General features: G+C 40.2%; 1 protein-coding gene and 1 long non-coding RNA gene across 5 annotated transcripts in view; one reads left to right on the top strand and one right to left on the bottom strand.

The window, feature by feature from the left end:
* The window catches only part of fhod3a (formin homology 2 domain containing 3a), a 90,709-nt gene that overhangs the window by 14,909 nt on the left and 51,181 nt on the right, over window positions 1-24,619 (top strand). For all 4 annotated transcript variants that reach the window (XM_032581393.1, XM_032581394.1, XM_032581392.1 and 1 more), the window contains exons 2-3: window positions 3,015-3,124; window positions 6,953-7,020. In XM_032581393.1, coding sequence (XP_032437284.1) covers window positions 3,015-3,124; window positions 6,953-7,020 — 178 coding nt within the window. The remainder of the gene's footprint in view (window positions 1-3,014; window positions 3,125-6,952; window positions 7,021-24,619) is intronic.
* Window positions 1,595-23,466, bottom strand: LOC116731580 (uncharacterized). Its single transcript, XR_004341600.1, has 4 exons — window positions 23,454-23,466; window positions 10,524-10,527; window positions 5,801-5,806; window positions 1,595-1,731 (listed from the first exon to the last, which is right to left on the bottom strand). It is a non-coding gene; the product is annotated as an uncharacterized LOC116731580 (long non-coding RNA).

The raw sequence follows: 24,619 nt of genomic DNA, 5'->3' as shown, positions 1-24,619 counted from the left end.
TTCTTCTTGGATTGACTTAAGAGGAGCGATTAAAAAAAAAAGACCTGAAAAAATATGCTGGTTGTATCTCAATCTGTAGTAAAAGTACCTGTTTTTATTTGTACTCTGTAGAAATTTACAAATTAATCATTTCCAGGACAAATACGAATAATTTAGTTGCTTGTAGAGCCACCAACAACCAAAGAAGGTGTGTTGCTTGATACAGAAACTTTCAAAAGTAGTGAGCGGTGAAGTGGACTCTGACTCCACTATGGGTGGTGTGTTACGTTCCAGTTAACTCTGAGCTTGGAACTCGGATGTGGGGATTACATCAAACCCAATTATGCTCCAGTTCCAAACTGGAGAACCAGTGGGATTCTCTATTAGATATGCTTAGCGACCAGGCCGGCTGCTTCTGGCGATGCAAGTTAATAATATATTCTCTGCATTGCGTTTGTCAACGTTGTGGGACAAGTTCAGCAAAGAAGATTGTATGGAACTGTGTTGGTGGAAGATTAAATTGTAGAGCAAAAGAAGAAAAAACAACTTTGGTGTTGGCTTTTGAGGTTAGGGTTTGTGACTTTAGTCTTTTTAAATTAGGAACATTTCCATTGAAATCGAAAATCTAACAAAATGATCAAAATAATGACAATTTGTTCTCTTTTTTGTTTTCTGCTATGTAAAACAACAACAACAAAAAGTCCTGTTGCAGTTGCGTTTGACAAATATCTGTGAATGCAATGGTTGTCGTTGAAAAATGTACAAGTTCTAACTATTAACTGGAGTGCTAGTAAAAAACTAAGAGAGCCATTGTCCTAGTCTAAGCTCAAACATAAGCATAGGGAATTTGCAACACACCTTCGCTGGCAGACACACGCAGACAATCCAGTTTAATTTGAATGTCCTAACATTCGATTTCAACTCAATTTTTTTATATTTGTCCAGAAATCAGATCCCAAATCTGATGTTCCGTTTGCTAATCGTTGGTCAAAAGTCATAAAATACCTGTCTGTTTACGATCTGGACATGTTCAAATCAAACAACAACATGCTAACGTTGGTGTCTGTCCTGGTTGTGCCCCCATTTGACTTGAGGTCTTTGTGGACTCTCTCACCCTCTACGCCCCGAGTGCGCGCTTGCCTCAGAGCAGAGTAAATATAGCAAGAGTTATATTTATGGTGCGAGTCCGTCCGACAGTCCGTCCCCGTTTCCGCGTGAAAGGGAGGGACGGACTGACGGGGAGCAGGAGCAGGTTTTGCCCTGGTCACAAAGTGTCGTCAGGCCTCTTGAATGGTCGGCTGTGGAGGTGTGTGTGTGTGTGTGTGTGGGTGCGGGGTGGGAGTTTATTGGCAGCACACCTAATATTCCCAACGATACCACCGACCTGCTAAATACCGATGGATGACTCCTCTGATCTCCAAGTCAAGTTTATCGCACATTTCAGCGACAAGGAGGTTCAAAGTGCCTTACAACGTAAAAAACAAAAAAACCCAAAAATTGTCATATAGTCATCAATTATGAAACAAGCAACAAACATTACATTTTGTCAAACGTCAGAATCAGAATCATCAAGCAAAAGCACATCATGTTGACCAAAGGCAACTCTAGACAGTGTTTCAGCTGTTTGCTAGTGTTCTGGACGTTTGTTCTGGATTTGTTCAGCATAGAAGCTGGATGCTGCTTCCTCATGTTTGCTTCTGGGGTTAGCAGAGCAGAACCAGAACCCGAACGACCCAGTGACAGGTCTGGAAGCTTTGACACGAACGGCTTTTAACCGGGAACTACGACGACACTCCCAGCAACAAAGATGTAAGTCCCTTTTTGTGAGTCGTCTCCGATAGTTGTTCACACCTGCTCCCAACTTGTGACTGCGCTCATAAAAGATCCACGCCGGTGGGGGGCAGAGACATGGCCGTGCACCTGGTTCCAAACCCTGCAGGGTTTCCCGTTACACACCAAAACCGAGTCAATCTCTTGCAGGGTTTTTTTTTTTTTCGTTAGTCTTTTTGTCGATTGAACAGCGTCTAGGTTGAGATTTTTTTAAATTTTTTTACGAGAAACAGACTGTGCTAACTCATATACAGTACAGACCAAAAGTTTGGACACACCTTTTAATTCAATGAGTTTCCTTTATTTTCATGACTATTGACATTGTAGATTCACACTGAAGGCATCAAAACTATGAATAACACATGTGGAAATATGCACTAAACAAAAAAAGTGTAAAACAACTGAAAATACCCCTTATATTCTAGTTTCTACAAAGTAGCAACCTTTTGCTGTGATTACTGCTTTGCACACACTCTGCATTTTCTTGATGAGCTTCAAGAGGTAGTCACCTGAAATGGTTTTCACTTCATAGGTGTGCCCTGTCAGGTTAATAAGTGGGATTTCTTGCCTTATAAATAGTCATGAACATAAAGAAAACCCATTGAATTAGAAGTGTGTCCAAACTTTTGGTCTGTACTGTACATGTGAGGAAGGTTTTGGGTGAAATCCCCGTTCACAGATGCAGAGACACCTAAAAATGCTGAATCTTCACGCCTAATACGAATTTAAGCAAACTTCAAGTGTCACATTTCCCGCAGCCGGTATTTACATGCACTAAAAGCTTCCCCTTCGCTCTGTGCTCCACTCTGGGTTTGGTTTCACGTCCCTGCAGCTTTATTACGAGTTAATTCCCTCAGCAGCTCCGCCGTAATGCCAAAAGCAGAATCCCCACCGCCGCAAGCGGCCGCCGCTGCTCCACCGACAACTGTACATGGCGTTTGTTCGAGCCAATAAAGCGGCTTTATTTCAGTGGCTCACATTGTTTCTTCTCATTCAAGGGTGTGAAACATAAATAGATGTAAGCAAGTGACCGCTTGAAAAGCGGGTCGAGTCGCCTGCGTCAATCACCAGATGGACTTTACAGGCCCTTTTTCGGGGGGGGGCCGGAAAGCGAGGTTTGAGTTGCGTTGAAATGGATGTTTTTGGTTGCTTCTGGTTCGGTTTCTGTGTTTCATGACGGCCGTGTCCTTCTCGTGTTTTTGCAGCTCGACGATTGCACACTTCAGCTGTCCCACAATGGGACCTACCTGGACCTGGAGTCCTCGCTGGCCGAGCAAAGGGACGAGCTGGAGGGGTTTCAGGCGGACGATGCAGGGTAAGACCCTTCCGCTCACCACCGCACCGCAACGAGACAAAGGCTCTTCCGCCACTTTGCCCCTCACAAAACATATTCTCTGAGTTCCTTCATTTTCCTCATATAACGAGCAGAATCACAAGCTGCTGGATGTGGATGTTTCTTTTTCTTTTTCTTTTTTTTTTTTTTGGAAGCACAAGTTCATGGAAAGTATGAAGCACTCTGTAAAGCAGGTCAGATGTGCCCTCCTTTCTAGAGCAATAACTCTTCTCTCTGTTTCTTTTTCTTCTTTTAATAAATGACACACTGGTCTTTAGTGTAGTTAAAAAAAAAAAGAAAAATAAAGAAAACTGGAAGGTATAAAGGACAGGTTGTGCAGACACTAAATTGTAGCAAAAAACGTCGTCACGTATATCGCCGTAGCTTTCCAGTTTGTGTTTCTGTTCAGAGCCAAGAGAAACCTCTCCCTTGAGGCTTCAGGATTTGCTATAAAACCTGAAACTATGAGAGCATTCGTTGCCATTTGCAGGGGTATTAATACCCACTGAGATTTTCCACACTTTGTCACTTGCAACCACAAATCCAATGTAATTTATTAGGATTTCATACTCCAGACTAAGAGTCAGCAACCTTTTACAATCCGAGGAGTCATCTTTTTTTTTTTTCCGTAATCAAGCGCAAACGATCAAAAAAAGTTAATATTTTGATTAGTTTTTGTTTGTTTGCTTTTTTTCTTTCTTTCTTTTTTTTTTACAACTGCTATAGGAAACTTGTTTTCATGTTTCAATTCCAGAACAATTTTACTCCTATTTTTAGGCTTAATATATATATAAAAACATCAAACCTTTACAAAAATAAAATAAATAAATTTGATGTTTAACATATTTATAAAAAATACTGCAAAAACTTTTTATTAATTTATCTTTCTGCTAATATTGTTTGTCTATTGTGTTTATCTTTTGTTTTATTTACGCCGAATTGTTATTCAATTAGTGACTCTAGTTAGTGGATGAATGGTAGAGGTGAATGCACGGCCTTGGGATTAATAAAGTTGTCTGAATTTGAATATCATAGCAACTAAGAGTGAGATTTCTTAGTGGAACTTCTGCACAGACATTGCCTGAAATCATTTTGTCTTAGTATGTATATTTTTTTAAATGTTCAGTTCTTTATAATTTTTTGGCCAAAGCCATTAAGAGTCAAGAGTATCGCTGACCTTCTCCCGTCTGCTGCCGTGCACTGACGGTCAGCTGGCTCAAAGACGACTTGCTTCGCTTTCTGTCTTCTTACAAGACAGAGAAATCAAGCTGTTGGAAATCTTCCAGTTGTAATCTAGACTCAGTTTTACCCAATGTTTTTATCTCCAAGTCTGAGCCCTCGCTTAGAAACGACGACCATTACAGATACATCAGCCTTCCAAAAACAAGTGACTAGAAAACATTTTCAGAGTTTTGTCATTGTCACAGCCCCGTTTTCAAGACCAGCCAAACAAATTATGTCCTTTTAGCATAGTTAGCCTTAATAGCTGGTGTGTTTTTTTTCTCTCTCTATAATTGGAAATACTTTGGTGAGGTTAGGAAGATATTCAGTGACATAAAAATAAAAAAAACATTGAGCACACTGCAGGAAAAAACACAAAGTAATTTGGACTTGCTTTCTAGTCTAAACATTTCAGTACATTTAAATTAAGACATAATTAACTGACAAGTAACTTGTCAGCAAGACCTTGGACCTTGTTTTAAGTCAATAATTTCTTAACATTGACGATAAACTTGTAGTTCCACTGGCAGATGCCTTCACTTATAACAAGACATTTTTTCCCATGTAGAAAAGACTAGAAATCTGTCAGGGGAGCTAGAACTTCTTTTTTAATATATCAATATTAAGGAATTATTGACTTAACACAAGCTCCTATATCTTACTGGAAAGTTACTTGTGAGTTAGTACACCTGAAATGAGACAAGACTAAGATATTTGTACTAGAAACTTCACAAAAGATACTTTGTAAGCAGCAGAACGTTTGAAAGCCCCAAAACAATCATGAATGCGTTTAACCACGTTTGCTAGCTAACTCCTAGCTTAACAACGAGCAACCCCTGCCAACTTTAGCAAATTAATTAAACCACACTTTAGAGGAACTTTTTTGTTGTCTGGTTTTGTTTTTTGCGCCTGAAGCGTGTTCCCGTTAGACCCCTGAGTATCACACACACACACGCCCACACACCCCCACACACACACACACACACACACACGGCAGCTGCTAATGGGGAGCTGCTTGCACTGTTGGGACATTGTGTGTTCGTGGAGAGTTGCGGTCTGCTGATCTGTTTGGGGACGGCAGCGTGATCGGTGCTGGCTGTCCCCCGGATGAACGAAGTTCTTCGTGTCTATTTGTATGCGTGTTTGTTTCCATGTGGATATTTCTTAGTATCCGTGTGCCCAAGTGTCCAGAGGATGGGCAGGTGAATAATAATTTGTACCAGTATTTCTGACTGGTTTGTATTGGTATGACTTTCCTGCCCCATCATCACTCTTTAAGATGGACACTTTTTCAAATTTGTAAATTGTTCACAGTCAGAATGACTTATTTTTTATTTATCTATTTATTTTTTTGGTTTAATGTGTGTTCTCTAGTTTAAGATCTCGTAATTACTTTGAGAATCAACAACATGTGGTGAGGCTAATTCCTGATTGGACGTGGCTCTTTGTTCAGTTACGTAATGAGGGATTCCAATACCTGCATTTGACAAATCCCCGTTTTATATTACACACCCAACGCATGCAAAAATAAATGGTTTTACCTGGATTATTTTTATACTAAATATTTCAACTTCTAAGATGGATGGAAGGCCCAGAAGAAGGAAAGAAAAACCCCTTTGGCCAGAGAACTGCAGTTTCTAATACACGATAAAGCATTTTGGTCACCAGATTTTCACTCCGAATTTTCCCACAAGCCAAATATGCGTCGGGACTCCAGCTGTGGCGGGACGCTGCTCACCGCAGCTCGCAGTAAACAAAGTCCCTTCACGGCACGGACTTCTCAGCGTCCGAAGGCCTGGGAGAGAAAATCGCTGTGAGATTATGTCGCGCACTGACCTCCTTCTGAGTTGTCTTTTTTTTTTTATTTTGTATCTGCCTTTGTATCAATTAAAACATTAAAAGTAAATCTGAACTAGACTGAGTCTCTGATCTTTAATGCTTCATTTTTTATATCCACTTTATGCAAGTGTTTCTTTGCTCATTTTGAAAATCTGCGCCACGTTATTGTAGCTTTGCTAAGGCAACAGAATATAGAGAATACTTTGAGAGATTGTGTTGATATTTTCCATCACTTCCCAGCTGATAACAGAAATCTGTCTGCTCTCTTCTTTATATTTTGCTTCTCTGCTTGTTTTGCATAAGTGGTGCTTTCCCTGCTTTTGCTGGATTTTATCATGTTGGTGATGGAAGACACTGATTCCTCCGGAAAGATCAGGAGGAATCGTCTTGCTGAGTGTGAACGCACATCAACATGTTGGCTTGCAGAGTTTATTTTTGTGTGTGTTTTTTTTTTTTTGCATGTGTGTGCGTGTATGTGTGTGTGTAAACGGGGACAAGGGTGTAAAGAAAATGGATGGATGTGTGTAAACGTTTGTTGTGTCTCCTTGCGTTTCTGCTGTCTAATCTCCAGGTTCAGATGCGTATCAGTATAGGGGCGCAAATTTGATGCAGGTCACTGTCTGTCTGCAAAATACAAAACCTCTGTCGCTTCTCACACAGCAACATAAATTATTACATGTGTCCAAAAAAAGGAAAAATCAATAACTATTTATTCGTCATTTTTATGGTTGATTTGTTCCACTGTTTCAGGTCCAGAGGGAAGAAGCACAGTGTTATTTTGCGGACCCAGCTGACCGTCCGTGTGCACGCCTGCATCGGTGAGTGCTGTCTGATGAGTTTCTGCTTTCGTGCGACACTCTTTATTTCTCCTGACGCTCTCACACTTCCACCCCCCCTCCCACACACACACACACCCACGCCCACCCCCACACACACACAAATGTCATCTGAAACACCGTCTCCTAAAAATACACACATCACACCGTGTGTTCGAGGTACTTTTAAAAACCTGAAAAGCGCCATCATATGCGGCGTTGATTAGCGTGTGAAAACGTCTCTAATTTTACCGTCGTTTAAGAAAAACTGGTTGTGAACTGATTTAAATTAGCAGTGAAACCTTTGAGGTTGGTGTGACCACACTGCAGCTCACCACTCCTTTTACTGTAGAGTTTTACACTTCTTTGTGACTAGCAATGTTTTTATTAGCACCGTTAGCTACTTATTTTAGCCGTTTTTTAAAAATATGTTTTAAAGACCCACAATTAATAACATTTAGAAATGGTTGGGAGACAGAGAGACTTAAAATCTATTTTATTTTGTCAAAAGTCAGAAGGATTTAAATGGCATTTTAAATTTCCTTGTGATTAGCGATGTTTTTGTTAACAACGTTAGCATCTGTTAGCTACTGATTGTAGGTTTTTTGGATCTGTCTTTAAGAAACACAATCAATGACAAGTAAAAATGGTTGAAACAGGGAGAGTTAAGAATCTATTTTACTTTTTCAAAACCCAAAGAGAAGGATTTAACATTTTAAACTTCTCCACGATCAGCGCTGTTTCCATTAGCCCTGTTAGCTTACGTAGCACCAAACATCAGTTGCTATTTGTATTTCGTGGAGATTGCAGACCCTTAAATATTCACTTAATTTCAGAGGACAGTGTACAAATCCTCTCAATTTCCAGGCTAAAATCCATCCATTTTTTAATGCTAGCTAATTAGCAATGCAAAAAACAAGCTTGCAGATGTCTGATGGCAATGCGGGGAGTAAAAATGTAAAAACACAAACTATGAAAATAAAGGAAAATGAAGAATCTGAGGCGGTTGTTTAGATTTATTGTAATAAATAAATGTTCAAGTACTTGCTACTCTCCACAATAAGGTTTCTGAATAATGTTTAGGAATGACACTAATTTGTTTGACTTTAAACTAGAACCATAATGCTGCTCGGTAATCACGACGGATTCCGCAGGTTTTCGCTTTCTTTCTTCCTGGTAAAAGCTTCTCTTCTGCTTCCTCCATGACTGGCCAACATTCTCCGTGCCACTGATAGCCGTGCTAAATCTGGACCACAGAATCGCTCCAGCCAATTGGTTGAGAACGTGACGAGGTGAAAGGTCGCTCCAAACCGGGGCGTCGGATGTCAGGGAGAGAAAAGTTGCTCATGTAGGAAAATAATAAATATTTGACATTATTTAAGGAGATTTTTTTATTTTTTTATGTTTGAAACACAGTTGAGCAAGCTGCATCAAAAATATGAGATTGATTTGAGAACATTAGATATTTTATGTGTGCTGCAACATCTAGTAAAGATGTCAGATTCAATTTCTGTACGTTGTAAACTCTGATCCCACGGGTTTACACGGGTCGTAACCGTGCACAGATAAATCTCTCTCTCACGCTGATGTATGTAATGCAAACTAAATGCACTAGTTTTGAGGAAAACCAACCTCTGGTCTCTTCTGATAAAAGGTTCTTCCTTATAATATTTGATGTATTATATTTTTGAAGGGTTTGAGTAAATAGCAACACTGAATATCAACCTAAATGGTTGAAATATAATGTTTATGACATAAAAAAATACATAATAAATTATTAGCTAAATGTTCCATGACATAATCATTTTAAAATTGTATTTAATAGACAATTAATTTATCAATTTTGTAGTACGAAGAATCAAAAAATGAGGCTAATCTAGTGGAGCTCAAAAGATCCAGGATTAGCTCCGCCCACAGGTCCGTCCCTGACTCCGCCCCTGATTCCACCCAGATAAAGTTATTTCATGGTGACGTAGAGCTGGACGATAAATCAGTAACAATATATATCGCATCAGAAGGATCGATAGCAGTAGAGATAATTCTCAATAATTTACCTGAAATCCGATCCAGAATCAGATATATCAATTAGACATTTTTTATTATTTTAATTCATGATATATTTAATTAATGATTTGCTGATGTATTTATTGTTTTCAATTTTGTCCCTTTTGGCTCTCCATAAAATGAAGCCTGTATGCTTGAAATGTTGCAATAAACAGTCAAAACAGACCCATTCACTCAGCAGATCTTCTGGCCCATAACCTTTAGTCGTCCACGCATCTGACTATTCCGTAATCCCTCTGGCTCTTGACCTTCAAATCCCTTCAGTAGCGGTCATCCGACTCTCCGCTAAATGAAAAATCTGTCGCGTGCAGATTGTTTGCGTGGGGAGGACGCAATGTGGTCGCCAGGCAGACGACTGCGAGCCGTGGGTTTGGATTAAGCGACTCTTCCGATTGGTTGTGCCGTGAAAAGAGTTCAGGGCGTACGAACGGTTCCGCGAGGCATTTTTAAACCCAAGAAAAGAGTTTTCCACGAGTCGCCTCAGTTCCGCTCTGCCGTTCTTTGCATCAATGTTGGACGTGAGGGAGAACCCGCGGCCTTCCTCGGTGCGCCGCTCGTCTCTTTTCATAAGCGTGAGAAAGAAAAAAAAAAACCCAGAGCATGACTATGGAAAACACGGCTCTCCTGAGAATTTCTTAGCACTGCCGTGGAAAGATCAAATTACATGCAGGCTTCCCTTCTTGGGATTAAAGAAGCTCTGTGATAGGCGTGTGTGTGTGTGTGAGGGCGTGGCAGTGTATGTGTGAGCTAATGAGGTTTTATGTTGTAGTTAAAAAAATAGAAAGAAAGAGAGGAAACAGTGGTCAGGTCAGCAAAACGGCCAGGTCCATTTTTGGGACAAACTCCACTCCACATACAGAAAGAGACACTTTTCGTCCCACGAGGGAATCTGGCTGTTTTGTCTTTTTCATGCAGGGCGGGTATCCGATATCCAAGGTGTCAGCTTTAGGTTAGCCAGGAGCTCATTATTTTTCCTGTTCAGATCTTGTTTATACCTGTGTACGCTCTTGCATCTTTTATCCCCCCCCCTCTGCTAATGAGAGCCTCTTGTTTGAGGTTTAATTTTAGTTTTCACAGCAGAGTCGTTGTTCGTTAGGAGGGTGTAAAGAGGTGGAATGACGCCGAGGTGTAATCTTTAGGAAACGTTGACGGCACAGATACATGTAGAGCTCTGAACGTCAACACGTCTAATGGCTAGACGCAGGGGGAGGCTAAAAGGGCTTTAGGGATCCACTGGGGTGAATGTGTGTGGGGGGGGGGGGAATGGTGAATTGTTCCTTTTTGCTGCACAGTGGTGCAGTTGGTAGAGCTGTTGCCTTGCAGCAAGAAGGTTCTGGGTTTGATTCCCGGCCCAGAGTCTTTCTGCATGGAGTTTGCATGTTCTCCCTGTGCATGCGTAGGTTCTCTCCAGGTTCTCCGGCTTCCTCCCACAGTCCAAAAACATGACTGTCAGATTAATTGGTCTCTCTACATTCTCCCTAGGTGTGAGTGTGTATGCATGGTTGTTTGTCTCTGTGTTGCCCTGCGACAGACTGGCGACCTGTCCAGGGTGACCCCCCGCCTCTCGCCCAGAACGTTAGCTGGAGATAGAGACCAGCACTTCCCAACCCCACTAGGGACAAGGGTGTAAGAAAATGGATGGATGTTCCTTTTTGTCACCTTCTCAACGTTAAATGCATAGTCAATATCAGTGCTTCAAATTAGGAGAAAGAACAGGTTTGGAAAATGGTAAACATAACAGAATAAGTGGGGAAATAATATATTTTCTTGACATCAGCATTCAGTAGCTTAGCGTACGGGAAAAATAAAATAACTTCAAAATAAAAAAGAGAAAGCACCACCCAAGTAAAAATCTGCTACATAAGAAAAATGTGAGATAGAATTTCTTAGTGTTAATTTTAAGTTATTATAATTCTTTTGCTTTATGTAAACAGTAACCCAGATTGGACAGATTAAAAACAAGGATTTAATAAAGTGTGAACTGGCTGCAAATGTGCCAGTTCACACCAGTAAATTTACCATTCGGCTCCCCTATCCATCACACTGTCACATATGGAATATGTTTTCTTTGTATGGTAAAGTGTTTTTGCTAATTTTCCTCAAAAGTGGTCAGTAATACTGGGTCTATGTGACTGTTAACTCCCACCTGCAGGGGTCAGTATTTCTTACTTCTACATTTCTGCCTAGTCCTTACTTGATGTTAAGTTGTTGTCCGTGATCGAAATTGCGAGGAACAAAAAGTCACGTTTTTGTCCTTAATTAGGGCAAATACTGCAAAAAATTTCTTGTAAATATTGCTAAAGTAGCACCAGAAAATTAGTGATTTTGATAGCAAAAAAAAAAAAAATGTTTTAAAAAATCACAACAGTCTTGAAATCCGATAGAGATTGATTTAGCAAACTTTAACCTTGAGGTAAAGGATTTGCAGCAAACAGCAGGTCGACCAATTTGGATTTTGATATATTTTTTAATCATTTCTAGCCCTCATACATCTATTTTGAAGTGATGTTGCACCTCATTTCGCTTCCTTCGGTTTTTGTCCCAGTGGGGGAAACTTCACTGTTATCAGCAGTGATAGATACTACATGCTTACACCATGAGTAGAATATAGAACCTAATCCATCTATTAAAAAATCTCATGTGTGACCCGTCTTTATTAAAATATGACCCCAAAAAATAGATTTTGTTTTTCAGTTCTGCCTCTGCAAACTGTTTCCTGTTGAGCTGCTTAACTAAGATTGTTTGTGCCCTACCTCAGCTTCCTTCATGATTTTATTGCGGCTTCAAACAAAACTCCTTGACAGCTGTCTCTAGCTCTGCAGGATTGTCTTAATGAAACGTTGGCATCGTACGGAATGTACAGGGTGTACTTTACTTGGCTGTTTTATAAACTTTCATTTGAGTAAAGTTCCACATCTGTGTTGAAGTTTTCGTTATCGATAGTTAGGGATTCTTCAGGTTGTTGGTCGTTTATGTTTGTGCCCTCGATTTTCGAAGTAGGTGAAGACTGTTTGCACAGCAGTTCTCATTTATTCCGTACCCATAATGCATCGCTGCAGAGCTAGAGCTAGAGCTAGAGCGACGGTAAACAGTTTAAGGTCTACTAACGTCTTGGATGTTTTCTAACTGAAAACCTGGTCAATGTTAGCAATAGTCAACAGCTATAAAACTTAAACCGTGAGTGAAAGGTCTGTTCCAAAGCGTCACCTCCTGAATTGTGCCAGATTAGAAATAGACGACTGAGTTCTCCGTGCTTAAGATAGTTAACTCTGCGTCACACTCACTAAACTTGCATTTCAAAATGTAGGTTTTGTGTTTTGTGAGTGGGACACCTGTAATGTAAAACACACTCTTCCGAAATGGTTACACGGTGTCAGGTTTTCTTTGCTGATGCTTTGGTAAATGAGTACTTGCTGTTGTCAAAACAATGCAAATTAGACATAAAAGATGTCCATAAAGTAAAATTATGTCAAATCTTTATATAGACTTTTGCTAGTTGTTATATGTGCAGGTATTGAGTTAAATATGGTGGGACAAAATGCTCTCTGTTTCCCATGCAGCCTCATTTCCCAGGCCTTCCCGAAGCGAAGGGATTCTCGGTAATTCATGTGATAAAGTAAGAAGAGGTGATGTTCTCTGACAGGTAAAGCTCCCCGTAATGAGAGGTGCAGCAGGTGAAACAAAAGAGTTCGACTGCAGAACAAAGGGCCTTGCATGTGTTTTTTTTTGGAGTCTGTTCAATCCCTTGGCACCGTGTCATGGAATTCAGCCCTCTTCGCAAAAAATTTGGCTTCCCACTCTTGGATTTCTGCTCCCTCCCCCCCCACACAATTATCCCATCCCTAATCACCCCACACAGGATCGCAGAGGAACAGCGGGGCGGCAAAAGGGTCGAGCCGGAGTCTGACTTCCTCTCGCCGCGCCGTTACATAACAAAATCCGGGCGGCTCGGCCCAAAACCCGAGGGTTGCTCTGAAATTCGCTGCTCACCTTCTCAGCCCCTAACAAGATTCCCTGCCCCCTCAAAACAAAACAAACCTGTCGTCACACTTCCATCCTTGCAGGAAAGCAAGGAAAGCACATGCGGCAACAAAGATCCTACTGTGTTTCAAAACCCGAACGGTTGTATTTTGAGGATTTGACGGCATCAGCGAGTTATACAATTGAAAATCTTTGTAAATAGGGGCTTACGGACAGGGTGGTCTGGAGTGCTATTAGGGGTAGATGCTGCCGATAGCTTCGCAGTGGTAGTGGCGACAGTGCATTGTTAGCATGCAGCACAATGAGTTGCAACAGCTGTTTCCAGCATTGGTTGCACTGTGTTGTCCTCCTGAGGGCGGCGATAAGGCCTGCTAATGGCCTTATGTGAGATGGTTCAGCTGAGAGGGAGGCAGCACAGTGTGTGGCTGCACAGTCAAAGTTTAGGCAGATAAAGTGTTCATGCTGGCACGCTTCCTTCTATCAACGGGGCGAACCTGAAGGCGGAAATGCTCTAACCACTCTTTAATCTGGCTTTGTTTTGTGCTTAACTTCAAACAGCTATGCTAGTAAATGTTCCCCACCATCTCTTCTCCTTTTCTTTGCTCCTCTGTAAACTTTTCTGTCTTTGTCTCGTGGCTCATTACGAGGTTCTCCCAGCATGATACGTACAACAGTATCAAGGCGTTGGCGAAAGGATTTAAAACCAAAGTGGAAATCAGGGTCCAACCTTCATTTAGCCATAGTGGTTCCTACTGTTAAATGATCAGAAATATTAGCCATTTCTGATCATTTAACCGTTGTAATTGATGTTTGCTATGACACCACATTTAAAGTCGCTATAATAACATATTTAGCATTTAATTATTGTTAATTTGATTTTGACACTTGCTAAAAAAAAAAAAAAACCCAACTCAAATCTTATTTGCACTCAATTACAAAGTTTGTTTCTGACAGGAAGTGAACGCTTTTTGCATCTTTCCAGTGTTGTTTATTTAGAGGGAGATTATATCCACATCTTTTAGGGTTGGAAGGCTCTGTTCCATAACCCTAATCTTTACCTTCCTCCACAGATTCTCCATCAAATTCAAGTCTACATGCTGGCTGCAGCTCTCAACAAATGTTGAGTTAATGTTGAAGTTAAAGTCAGAACAATACAGATCGCTGTCCATACCTGTGTGCGTGGGTGGGTGTGGGTGTGTGTGTGTCGGTGTGTGCGTGGGTGTGCGTGGGTGGGTGGGTGTGTGTGTGTGTGTGGTTTCCCTTCAACCAGATGACAAGTAGTGTGCAGAAACAGGAGGGGGAGGGGAAGTGGTGTGGTAATCTATTATCTGGTAACACTCAGGTGTGTCCTTCAAACAACTTTAACAGTAGCTTGTTAAAAGGCACCTCCTTTTCTTTGAATTCTTTGACGTTTGAATTCTTTGCGTTGTGTTTCACGGTGTCTCTTTCTGTTTCATCTTGTACTATTACCCACAATTCCCTGAAAAAAAAGTAGGTGGGCGGGGGGGAATCAAGTCTTACTTTTTTAAACATTTTCACACCCAGAGAGGAGGAATGTAAAAAATTCAGAAGCAGTTTTTGCTTTTTACCTCACCACCAGCTAAAACGCGCCCACATGTCATGCTTTAGTTACTGCTGTGGGATCAAGAGATGTGGGAGCGCTAACTGTGGGAGCGCTAACTGTGTTAGCCGCTTTAGAGAAGCCATTCATCTCTCAGCTGAACTTTTTTTTATAGTTTAGGTTGTGTCGTGTCGTTTGATGAATGAAGAACCCAAACGTAGGAAGTCGGTAAATTTCTTCAATACAAAATCTTTACAGACACAGGAAGTTAGGCAAAACGTTTACACAGTCAAGTTCAGTAAATCGTTGTGATGAGGCTCATTTGCTAGATTAAAATTACCTTTTGAAAATGCTAACCTTTAAGCAGGTATTAAACATACTCTTGATTTCTGCATTAAAAATGTTCTTTGCATTGGTCTGATGTAATGTTCTAATCTTAGATCTTTGTATCGGGAAGAGTGATTTGTGAACCAAACCAGGTGGCTGTTAGCAAAATGTTTGTTAGCAGCTTGTTGCTGATAAGCTGCTAACAGCTGGAGCTGTTAGCAGCTTTAGCAGCAAGCTTGCTAACGTGAGGGTCAAAGGAGGGAGCTAAAGTTAAACTGAGGACATGCTAACTCCAAAACATTAGCTAAAACAATTTAAGAAAAATAATTAAGTTAAGCTATACTGTTAAATGTAATCATAGAAATGGCATCTAAATTAAATTGCTTAGTGTAATCTATGACCAAAAACCTAACATAACTCAAAGACAACAATTAGCAAGTTGTGAGCAGCATGCTAGCCCTTTTGATTAGCACGTTTACATGACGGCTGACGCAACATTTAGATTGAGCTTATTTTCTATTTTTGCCTGCAATTGGAAGTCAAAGTATCCAGAAGGTTTATTTAGTAATTCCTCACTTTAAAAGTGACTTATGAAGTGATTTATTTATTTGTTATTTTTCCATAATAAATAGCTATGGAAAAATACTGGTCCTAAATCATAAAATTGTCAATATTTAGAGTAGGAGTTGTGATGGAACTGTGACGAGCAGGACTTGATGAAGAGCAAGCTTTATCTTGAAGCTGCACACGGTAAATGTGACGTTAAGGGACACAGTAAAACATCCAAAGCTCGCAGTAAGAGAATTACACAATGTTCCGTGTCAGATTGTGCTACTGCTGCAATAAAATACAAATTTATTTTAAGGCTTTATGCGCATCTCCACCAGGGTAGCCAGTAAACGTGGAGTACAAGTGCCTACAAAACGTTCTGCTAAAGGAAGACATCAAGTTGTAATGAACTCAGCGTATGTTCCCGAAATGTATTTCTTTCATTCGGGGTGACAGTTTTACCACCGTCTTGTAATGTGTCCAGGCAGTGCGAGAGTGAAAATTACCCTACAACCTCGCTCTCTTTCCAGAAGTGTGTCTTTTCTGGGTTTATTGATCCTCCGCTGCGGTGCGGCGGGTTCTCTCTGTGGATGTGGCAGGGTTTTTCCCCAGGGCTCCGGTTCTGCTGACGAACACGAGAGGCTCAAACTGTTGCGTTGCGGCACAACACGCTGCCGTTTGTGGTCCGCTCCCCCCAAAGCCTGTGTGTGATTACTGGAAGAAGGCATGAAATATACCATTACCAGGGAGCGTTTCGTCTGGGCTTGTTCGTACGCGCACCAGAGTGTACTGGCACGAAACCTCTGACCGGTCTGGTTTAATAATCATTTTCGAAGCGATTACATAATGCAATAAAACATTACAGTTGCCACAAGCTAAGTGCGCAGAGTGCACAGTTGGATTCTCATCCAGGAGCCGAGTTGCGGAGATGATGGGTTTAGAGGATGTGTGGAAAGAAACGGGGAGAGAAAACGGTTTCCAAGGGAATGGTAGATCACTTAGGGTGGAGGGGACACCAGGGGGAAACAAAGCGAGGAGGAAATGCACCTGCCAGACTGAGCAGCAGAAGTAGGACAACCGAATGCTGCAGCGCACAGGGCCTTGCAAAAGTATTTGTACCCCTAAAGATTTTTTTTCCTTTCACATTTTTGCGGCATTACACCCACAAACTTGCATTTAATGCAATACAGCAAACATAATGTTCATAATCCTTAGTTCTGATAATTTGTTATCTGTTATCCTAATGTTTATTTTGATTAGCTTAGTTTTCTGCTTTGCTTCTGTTCAGTCATTTCTTAGTTATACCAGTTAGATTATGTTTAATTATATATCCTTTGCTATAGTAGTACAGATTTTCCTAGTTCCTCTGTTTGTGTGCTCTCCCTCGACCCTTTTCTCTCTCTCTCTCTCCTCACACCTGCAACCCGTTAGCTAATGTTATATAATTAGGCTATTGTTAATCAGGTTGCACTGGATTTTATTTAGGGATATCAGAGTAAAGGGCACACCACATTTGTTAAAATCGAAATCTTTGTTTCACTTTCCTTCAATTTCACAATTATGAAACCATGTTTAGTAGTTCGTCACACAAAACCCCAATAATATACCTTGATTTTTGTAGTTTTTATGTAAAAAAAGAAAAGAAAAGAAAAGAAAAGAAAAGTGAGAAGTAGATTATGAACTGCAATGCTGCTGTGGAACAGAACACATTTAGGCAGCAGCTCTTGTTGGAGGACAGAACGCGATCTGAGTGTATGTCAGACAAGGATTTTACTCGGTTAATCCAGTCAGCAGTGAGCAGGTATCCCCCTCTAGCCTCTTTGTTTACTCACGCCGACTTTCCTCTGGTTTCACCGTCTGTCTCTCCCGTGTTTGTCTTTCTGACTCACCTGCTGTCGCCAGAACGTTTCATGGAAGTCCAGACAACGCTCAAGCGCTATTAAAGATATTTGCAGACGGTAACGCAACGTTATTACCCTGCTTTGCATGAGGATTAGGGCTCAGTGTTTGAAAGAACCCATTCACAAATGAGAACAAGTTGTCGTACAAAACTGATTATGATTATTACGCACAATCACTTCGCTCGACGGCCATGTTTTTTTCTTCCCCCAACTTGGACGGACAACGTCTTTGCACATGCTCATTGAGTCCAATTAGTTAACAATCAGAGGAGCGGCGAGCGTGAGAAGTGGAAAAACGGATAGGATGTGTATGAGAGAGACCTGATGACAAAGAGTGGGGTGATGTGTGTGTGTGGGGGGGGGGGAGTGATGCAGGACGTAACAGTGACCACTTGTTTCACACGTGCACATTTTGTATGCAAGACCGAAATATTTCCCACCACTTGGTTTCATGTCTGAGCGCACTCCATTAAAGGGTAAAAAAAAACAAAACTCTGGCTGCACTCTCTAAGAACGGCCTCATGCCGAAGCAGAGCAGTAATGGACATGAGGTCAGCCGCACGCAAAAGAGCTAAATGAGGACGGATTGGAAAGAATGCACCTTTAATGAGCCACGGTTAAAATTAACACCGTTAGAAATCTGTAATTTGAGAAAGACGTCTATTTTCTTCTCTTGTTTTGAAGCTACTCTGTCATCCCATTATAGATCTGTAATATAATTTCTTTCAACAGCCTCGAAATGTAGAAATGAAACACCTTTTGCTTTGGGCAAACATACATTAAAACATTTTTGATTTATCTCACACCTCAGCGTACTTTATGGTAATCTAATTTCAGGTGTTCTTGCCAGGATTTTGTGATTTAAAAAAAAAACCATCTGATTTTGTGATGCTAATAACTTGACATCAGGCTGCAGTGTAGTGGAAGTAAGAAATACTGCCACCTGCAGGTTGGAGTGAGCGGCTGCTTAAACCCAATGTTTTTGACAATTTGCAATATGTCACAGTTATGCATCACTGTGGACAAAATGTGTGCATCTTTTGATTCTGCGTGAATTTCTGCAATCACAAAATCGGCAAAAAAAAATAAAAAGAAGCTTGGACTTGTAAGGGAATGGAACATTTGTTTTCTAAATTTTATGTGTGGGGAATAAAAACAGAAAAATGGGAAATGTGTTTGTATTCAGCTCCTCTGAGTCACTACTTTTTACAGCTTAATGTTGCTGCAACTACATCTGCAAGTCTTTTGCCAATTCCAATATATTTCCTTTCAGCATTAGTCTTCATCATCAGCTTGGTGTATCTAAAAACTCATAGGTTTTTGGTTTTAATATGATAAATTCGTCTTTTTTTAATAGCTTTGAAAGGCATCGTAAATGAACGATTGCTGTCTCTAAGGCTGCAGTGCAGCAGCGATGGTCTGTATTTGTGTCTCGGGGCCTAAATCTAGGGCGATGGGGTCTTAAGCCCACGACAACACATGCTGCTGGTATTAATCTCAGAATACGCCGCATTTATGTTGTACTTATTTGCGACCGAGCCTTTTGGACTCAACCAGAAGTGCCAGGATGTAAAAGGAGGGTCACAAGCAACTTTCTTTGCAAGGATGTAGAGTGTTTGGCATCATCCGTATTTGTATTATGCCTGCAAATGTTCATGTTAAAGTAAGTCTGCCTTCCTGAGGCCATCTGTTTTCGAGCTTTTAGCACAGCTGTTATCCTTCAGCAAGTTCAAAGGTGCAGTTCATCATCTAAAGCATCAGTGTAGATTTGCATGGACAGTCAGAGGCAGTGAATTTCTGCAAGGTGACTGATATTGGAAGTTAGCTTAGCCATGACTTGGAAAAATAGTACCAAAAAACATCAAAAGTTGACATGCCAACAAAAGTCTTTCAGGCTGTTGCTGCTTTTTAAGCAAGTGTTTGGACTGCGGCACAGCTGGCGATTGCAGGAGGTCAGAAGAGTAGCAGTTTAAGACTCCCGTTAGCTTTGGATTTAAAAGTCATGTGACCGGGACTAATCCATAGGTAGTTTTATGTTACGTGCCAAATTACGTGCGCAGATAATAATAGTAGAGTTTTTTTCTCAGCCATAAGTGTTTGTTCAATTCAATTCAATTCACTTTATTCATATAGTACAAATTTACAACAAATGTCATCTCAAGGCACTTGAACATCATTTCAATTCAATCGTACATAAATTCTAATTGATCCTAGTTATCAATTAATTATTCAAAGTAGTTTACAAAGTTTCAGTCTAAGGAAACCAACCAGCTTGCATTGAGTCAAAGATTTGCTTTGCTGCACAATGAGATGTTTTGAGAAGCTACCCATTTGTCACGAGTTAAACTGTAAAAAAAAAACAATGTTACGTAACAAGTGTTTCCCATCTTGATTTAGTTTTTATTTTTTCGCGTTTGAGATCTGTATTTGTACAGATAATTCACATTTAGCTGTTTCCCACTTTGTCTCTCTCGTTTTCACACACTCATCCGCGCCGTCGGCAGCTTCCAGCAGTCAGACTGTTGGCCAAAACCAACAGACTAAAAAAGAAGAAAGACGGTCGCAAAGTCCTCAACAGTCTAGACCGAGACTGAAATTGTTTGTTATTAAAAATACGACCTAAAGGCAAATTGAAGGATTTTTTGTTGTTGTTTTTTCTCTTTTATGTCAATCCAGAGAGAAGTTATTAAAGAAAGAAAGTACATGTCAGCTTTTGCTTTTGCACAAGACACTAAAGCTGACGTGGAAAGAAATATTTTTGGCCACTCGTACACAAGGAGAGTTGTTATTTTGAGCGCAGTGTCTTCAAAGGGAAACAATTGCAGACGCCACAGGGAAAAGCTTTGAATTTTAAAATGCCCCGTTGAGAAGAGAACGACGCAGTGCGTGACCTCAGCAGAGCTTGAACTCTGGTGCTCAGGTCATTACAGTAGACCTGACACCTAATACGTCCTAAATATAGCGAGACAGCGGAGAGACTTCCGGGGATTTAATCAAGCTCTCCAACATGCCGACACACTTCACCCTCCTCTTGATATTTTTTTTGTTTTCCATTTTCTGCCTACCAGGTTTAACAACAGACAGACTGATCGGCCCAGACAGCCGTTTAGGGCGGCTTATTTTAAGGGGTGCAAAGAAATCCCCAAGAAACACGAGTCTGCGGTTATTACTGGGCTTAAATACGGGGCTACCAGCTGTGACCCACCTGCTTTGGCTTGATAAACACACACTTGGATCAAGTAGGAAAATATAACACTTGGCTAACTGCCTGGTTAACCAGATAGGCACACACAAAGTGTGCCTGTCTGTAAATATCTTGCGTCCTGATATAGATACATTGAAATGAAATCATTCCTTCAGGGTCGAAAGGAAAGTCAGTGGAGTTTATATGCAGTCTTGGTGATTTCAGGGTGGTTTGCTATACATGTTTGTATTTCCTATTGCTAGTGGTGAGCTAAGCTAAGAGCGCTAATCATAGATATTTGTTTTGCTAACGCTGAAGAACTACAACAGCCATTTTTAGCAGAAGCTAATGCTAATGTGCTAAAGCGCTAACTTGAATTAAAATATATCTACCCTGGAAAAACTACAACCATTTAATTTTGACAGTATAATTTATCTATAATGCCCTTAGATACTATGTTAATATTTATATTTATATTTTGCTCCTGTATGTTTCTTGTTTGAAATAAAGTTATTTTTTGGGGGGGGGGAGAGATACAATGCCACGAGATTAAACGTTTTTGCCCACTTCAAAATAAGAGCATGAATTATAAACGTCAAATTACGTGACGAATTCTTACCAGTCGATAACCAAGACTTTAACACGGCCGTCGAACTTCATTCACGTGAAAATTTACAAAACAGCCGAGGAAATTTGTGCTTTAAAATTTAAGCGTAAAAATTAAGCGCAAAATTTAAGCAAAGTCCGCTAAACTTTATTTTTTAAGTTGGCAAAGGTGCTAAATGAAAAATTAGCTCTGCTATTAGCGGATTAGCTGAAGTGTGCCACTGCCTATTGCCAATCATTCTTTCACTGTTTTTATGTAAGGCTTTCTTTCACTTTGGATTTCTTGCCAAAGTGAGTAACTCATTATTGAGTTAGAAAAACGTTCCTCTTATAACCAAAACTCATCTGAAATCAGGTCTTTTTTTTTTTTTTTTTACTTTATTTTAGTGCATTATGTGTTTAGTGGACATTCTTTCAACCCATCAATCACCTCTAAGAGTCTCTAGCTAAAACCACTCAGAAAAAACCCCGTCAGAACGACCCGCCCTGAAATTACACACGACGTTTCCGCTTGATGATGATGCAGAAAAACTCAGGCAGAAAGTTAGACAACGCCTTTAGTTTCTTGTCCTTGTTTGATTTGCCACGACTGAAACTGAACCAGGAAGTGGCCGTGGCATCACTTCAAGTGACACTCGTGAAGGCTGACCTGTAATCTTGGATTATTGGCAATAAAATGTGGTCCGGGTTGCCATGGTAACATGGCAACATGCTATTAACACAGGGAAAGTGCAAAGAAAGAGATTTGATTGCTTTTATTTAAAACAGGAAAGCCTTAAATCTACTGCTGATGGAAAAAAAAACATTTATTATTAGTTTTAATTGTGTTATCTGTGACATTTGTTAGATATATTCTGATATCTCTCTAGAACAGTGCTTAGCTGCTCCACTTGTTTTTTAAAAAACTTTTATTCAAATTCAAACTTGTCACCTGTCACAGCTGTGGTCAAATACATACAGACTGTACAATGGACTCCATTGTAGGATGATGAGTCTAAGTCTTTGATTTTGTAACTCAATAGTGACTCATGTCGAGGTGTGAAATTTCAGTCACTTCCTTTTTTTTTGGGACAGGTGTTAGAGTCTCCATGGTGACATCACAACTAATCAATTCAATTCAATTCAGTTTGTTTATATAGCGCCTTCTTATGGCAAAAAACCTCCAAAACAATCTATTTGATAGAAAGATTTTAAGTCCACCGTTCAGAAAAAAGCTCATCTTCTAACTTCACTCTGAACATTTTTGTATTGTTTACTCATTTAGTACTGTTCCCCCCCCCCCCCCCTTTTTTTTTTTTAAAGTTACAGTTCCAAATGTTTCTTATTTTTTCAGCTTAGCTAAAACTTGAATGTGTGCTACGGCTATCTAAATTTCAGTTATCTTATCCTTGGAATAAAGTATCAACAATCCACAGACGCTCATCTCTAGATGACAGAAACACTTCTGTTTGTAGTTGTTAATCTCTTTTTAGACCTCTACAAGTTCTAACTCAACTCAAAAAATGTGCCTTTCTAAAAAAACACGTAGATGGTAGGCGTCTTTTAGCTGCCTCGCTTCAGCAACAGGGTGGGGAGGGGATACTCTACGCTCCATGAGGGAGCATAGAGATGCTCTTTCTCTGGCGCTCATTGAAGTTACTTTAAACTGTAGCGATAATTAAAATGGAGACGTCCAGCTGTTTTGAAGTCTCAAGTGGCCAGTTTTCAGGTTTCCCATCTTTGAAATGCTGAAGGAGCCAAATGTGTCTAAAGTGATGCATTTCAAAAGAAAACGTATTTATTTCAATCTATCTTTGTTCTGTGATGCACAAATACTGTTAGAATACAGCAAAGATAAACAATGCATCTGTTTATTTTGAGCTCTGATTTTGACAGCCTGATGATTAGTCTGTAGTAGTGCAATTATATATACGTGTACATATGTGTATATATATATATGTATATATATATAATGTTCAGTTGGCTACTTTAAACATTTAGAGAGGGGAGAATAAATCTGTGCTGTGGAGTGGAGGGCATGTCTCTACATTATCTGTTCGTGTCCACCTGCACAGTCTCACTTTTATTCTCCTGAATAAACCGGGTCCCCTTAGAGAAACATGTACTTATCTGACTGCCTGTTGTTAAGACTGAGGATTAAGCTCAGAGGCAGTAAACTGTTTGCTAAGGGCTTTTCGGTAGAATAAGACAGCAGTTACCTGGGGACTCTTTTCTTCTTCCTCTTCTTCTCTACAGTTGGTGCAAATATTGTACTCGACCAAACCAAGAGCAGATCTCTGTGCTTTAGAGCAGCAGAGGACGAGGCCTTGCTTTGTCCATCTCGGCCTTCTCTGTTTTGGAGGACGTGTGGACGGTGCAGTAAAATGTTAAGGGATTAGTCAAAGCTGAAGGGGTCACAGCATTAATCGCATTGTGACAGGAGGGGTAGGAGGAGGGATTGGACCACTCCTGAACGACAAAGCAGACAGCCCGGGCAGTCAGGGAGTCTCTGCTCCTCTGTGGAGGAAACTCACACACACACACAGAAGTAGGACGGTTCAAAAACGACCCCCATTGTCCCCCACATAATTTGTTTCGTTATTATTATGTCAGCGTTTACATGGATTGCTTTAGGGATGCACAGATTTGCTTTTCTCACTTTCAATACTGAAACGTATATATTTATATCTGATACAGAAAAATGGTGCTGAATTGACTTAAAATTGTTCTTTTGTTGTTTTACATACAGACACAAATGTATTAAATCACAAATTTCTTTGATAACTCTGCAACAGTACAGCATAATACACCAGCAGCTCCACAAGCTGGGTCAGACATATAAAAGTAAATAAACTGCAACAAACCTTCTGTCAATTGGTTCAGAAAGTGTAATTAGGAATTCTAAATTCGCTAAAGTCGCTAAAAAAAGCACAAAGTATAGAATTAGACTGAACAGATCCGCCTTTATGGATCAGGCACATTGTCAGAATTTTATCACTATCGTTTCAGTGCGTCTCTAATCACCACGGCAATATTCACCAACTTACATGATATCCGAATTTAAGGTGGCCCTACAAGGCAAATATATATATTTACTTGCAGGACATTTAAAGAACTGCGTACAATTAAAATAAGCAAAAATATCCAGAGATTTGAAACATAGGTATTAAAGGGTTAAAGAGGTTGTTTTAGCTGTCAGTGCTTTGGGTAGCAAACTTGAATGTAATTTCTCAATTAATTCATTCACTTTTAATGTTAATGATTAGTTCACCGAGAGAATCACTAATCAATAAACCAGTTCAGAAATGTTTCTCATATGTGTCTGGACGTGAATTCCAGAAGAGTGGTATTTGAAATATAAAAGTTCAAAAATCATGACAGGTAAGATATCGTAGTTTTTAGTTGCTTGTAGCGATTTTTCTCAAAATACTTTAGAAACAACGAAGGTAA

This window comes from Xiphophorus hellerii, chromosome 13, assembly GCF_003331165.1.
Source record: "Xiphophorus hellerii strain 12219 chromosome 13, Xiphophorus_hellerii-4.1, whole genome shotgun sequence".
In the NCBI taxonomy this organism is placed as follows: Eukaryota; Metazoa; Chordata; class Actinopteri; order Cyprinodontiformes; family Poeciliidae; genus Xiphophorus; species Xiphophorus hellerii.
This window is presented reverse-complemented; position numbering and strand designations above follow the sequence as displayed.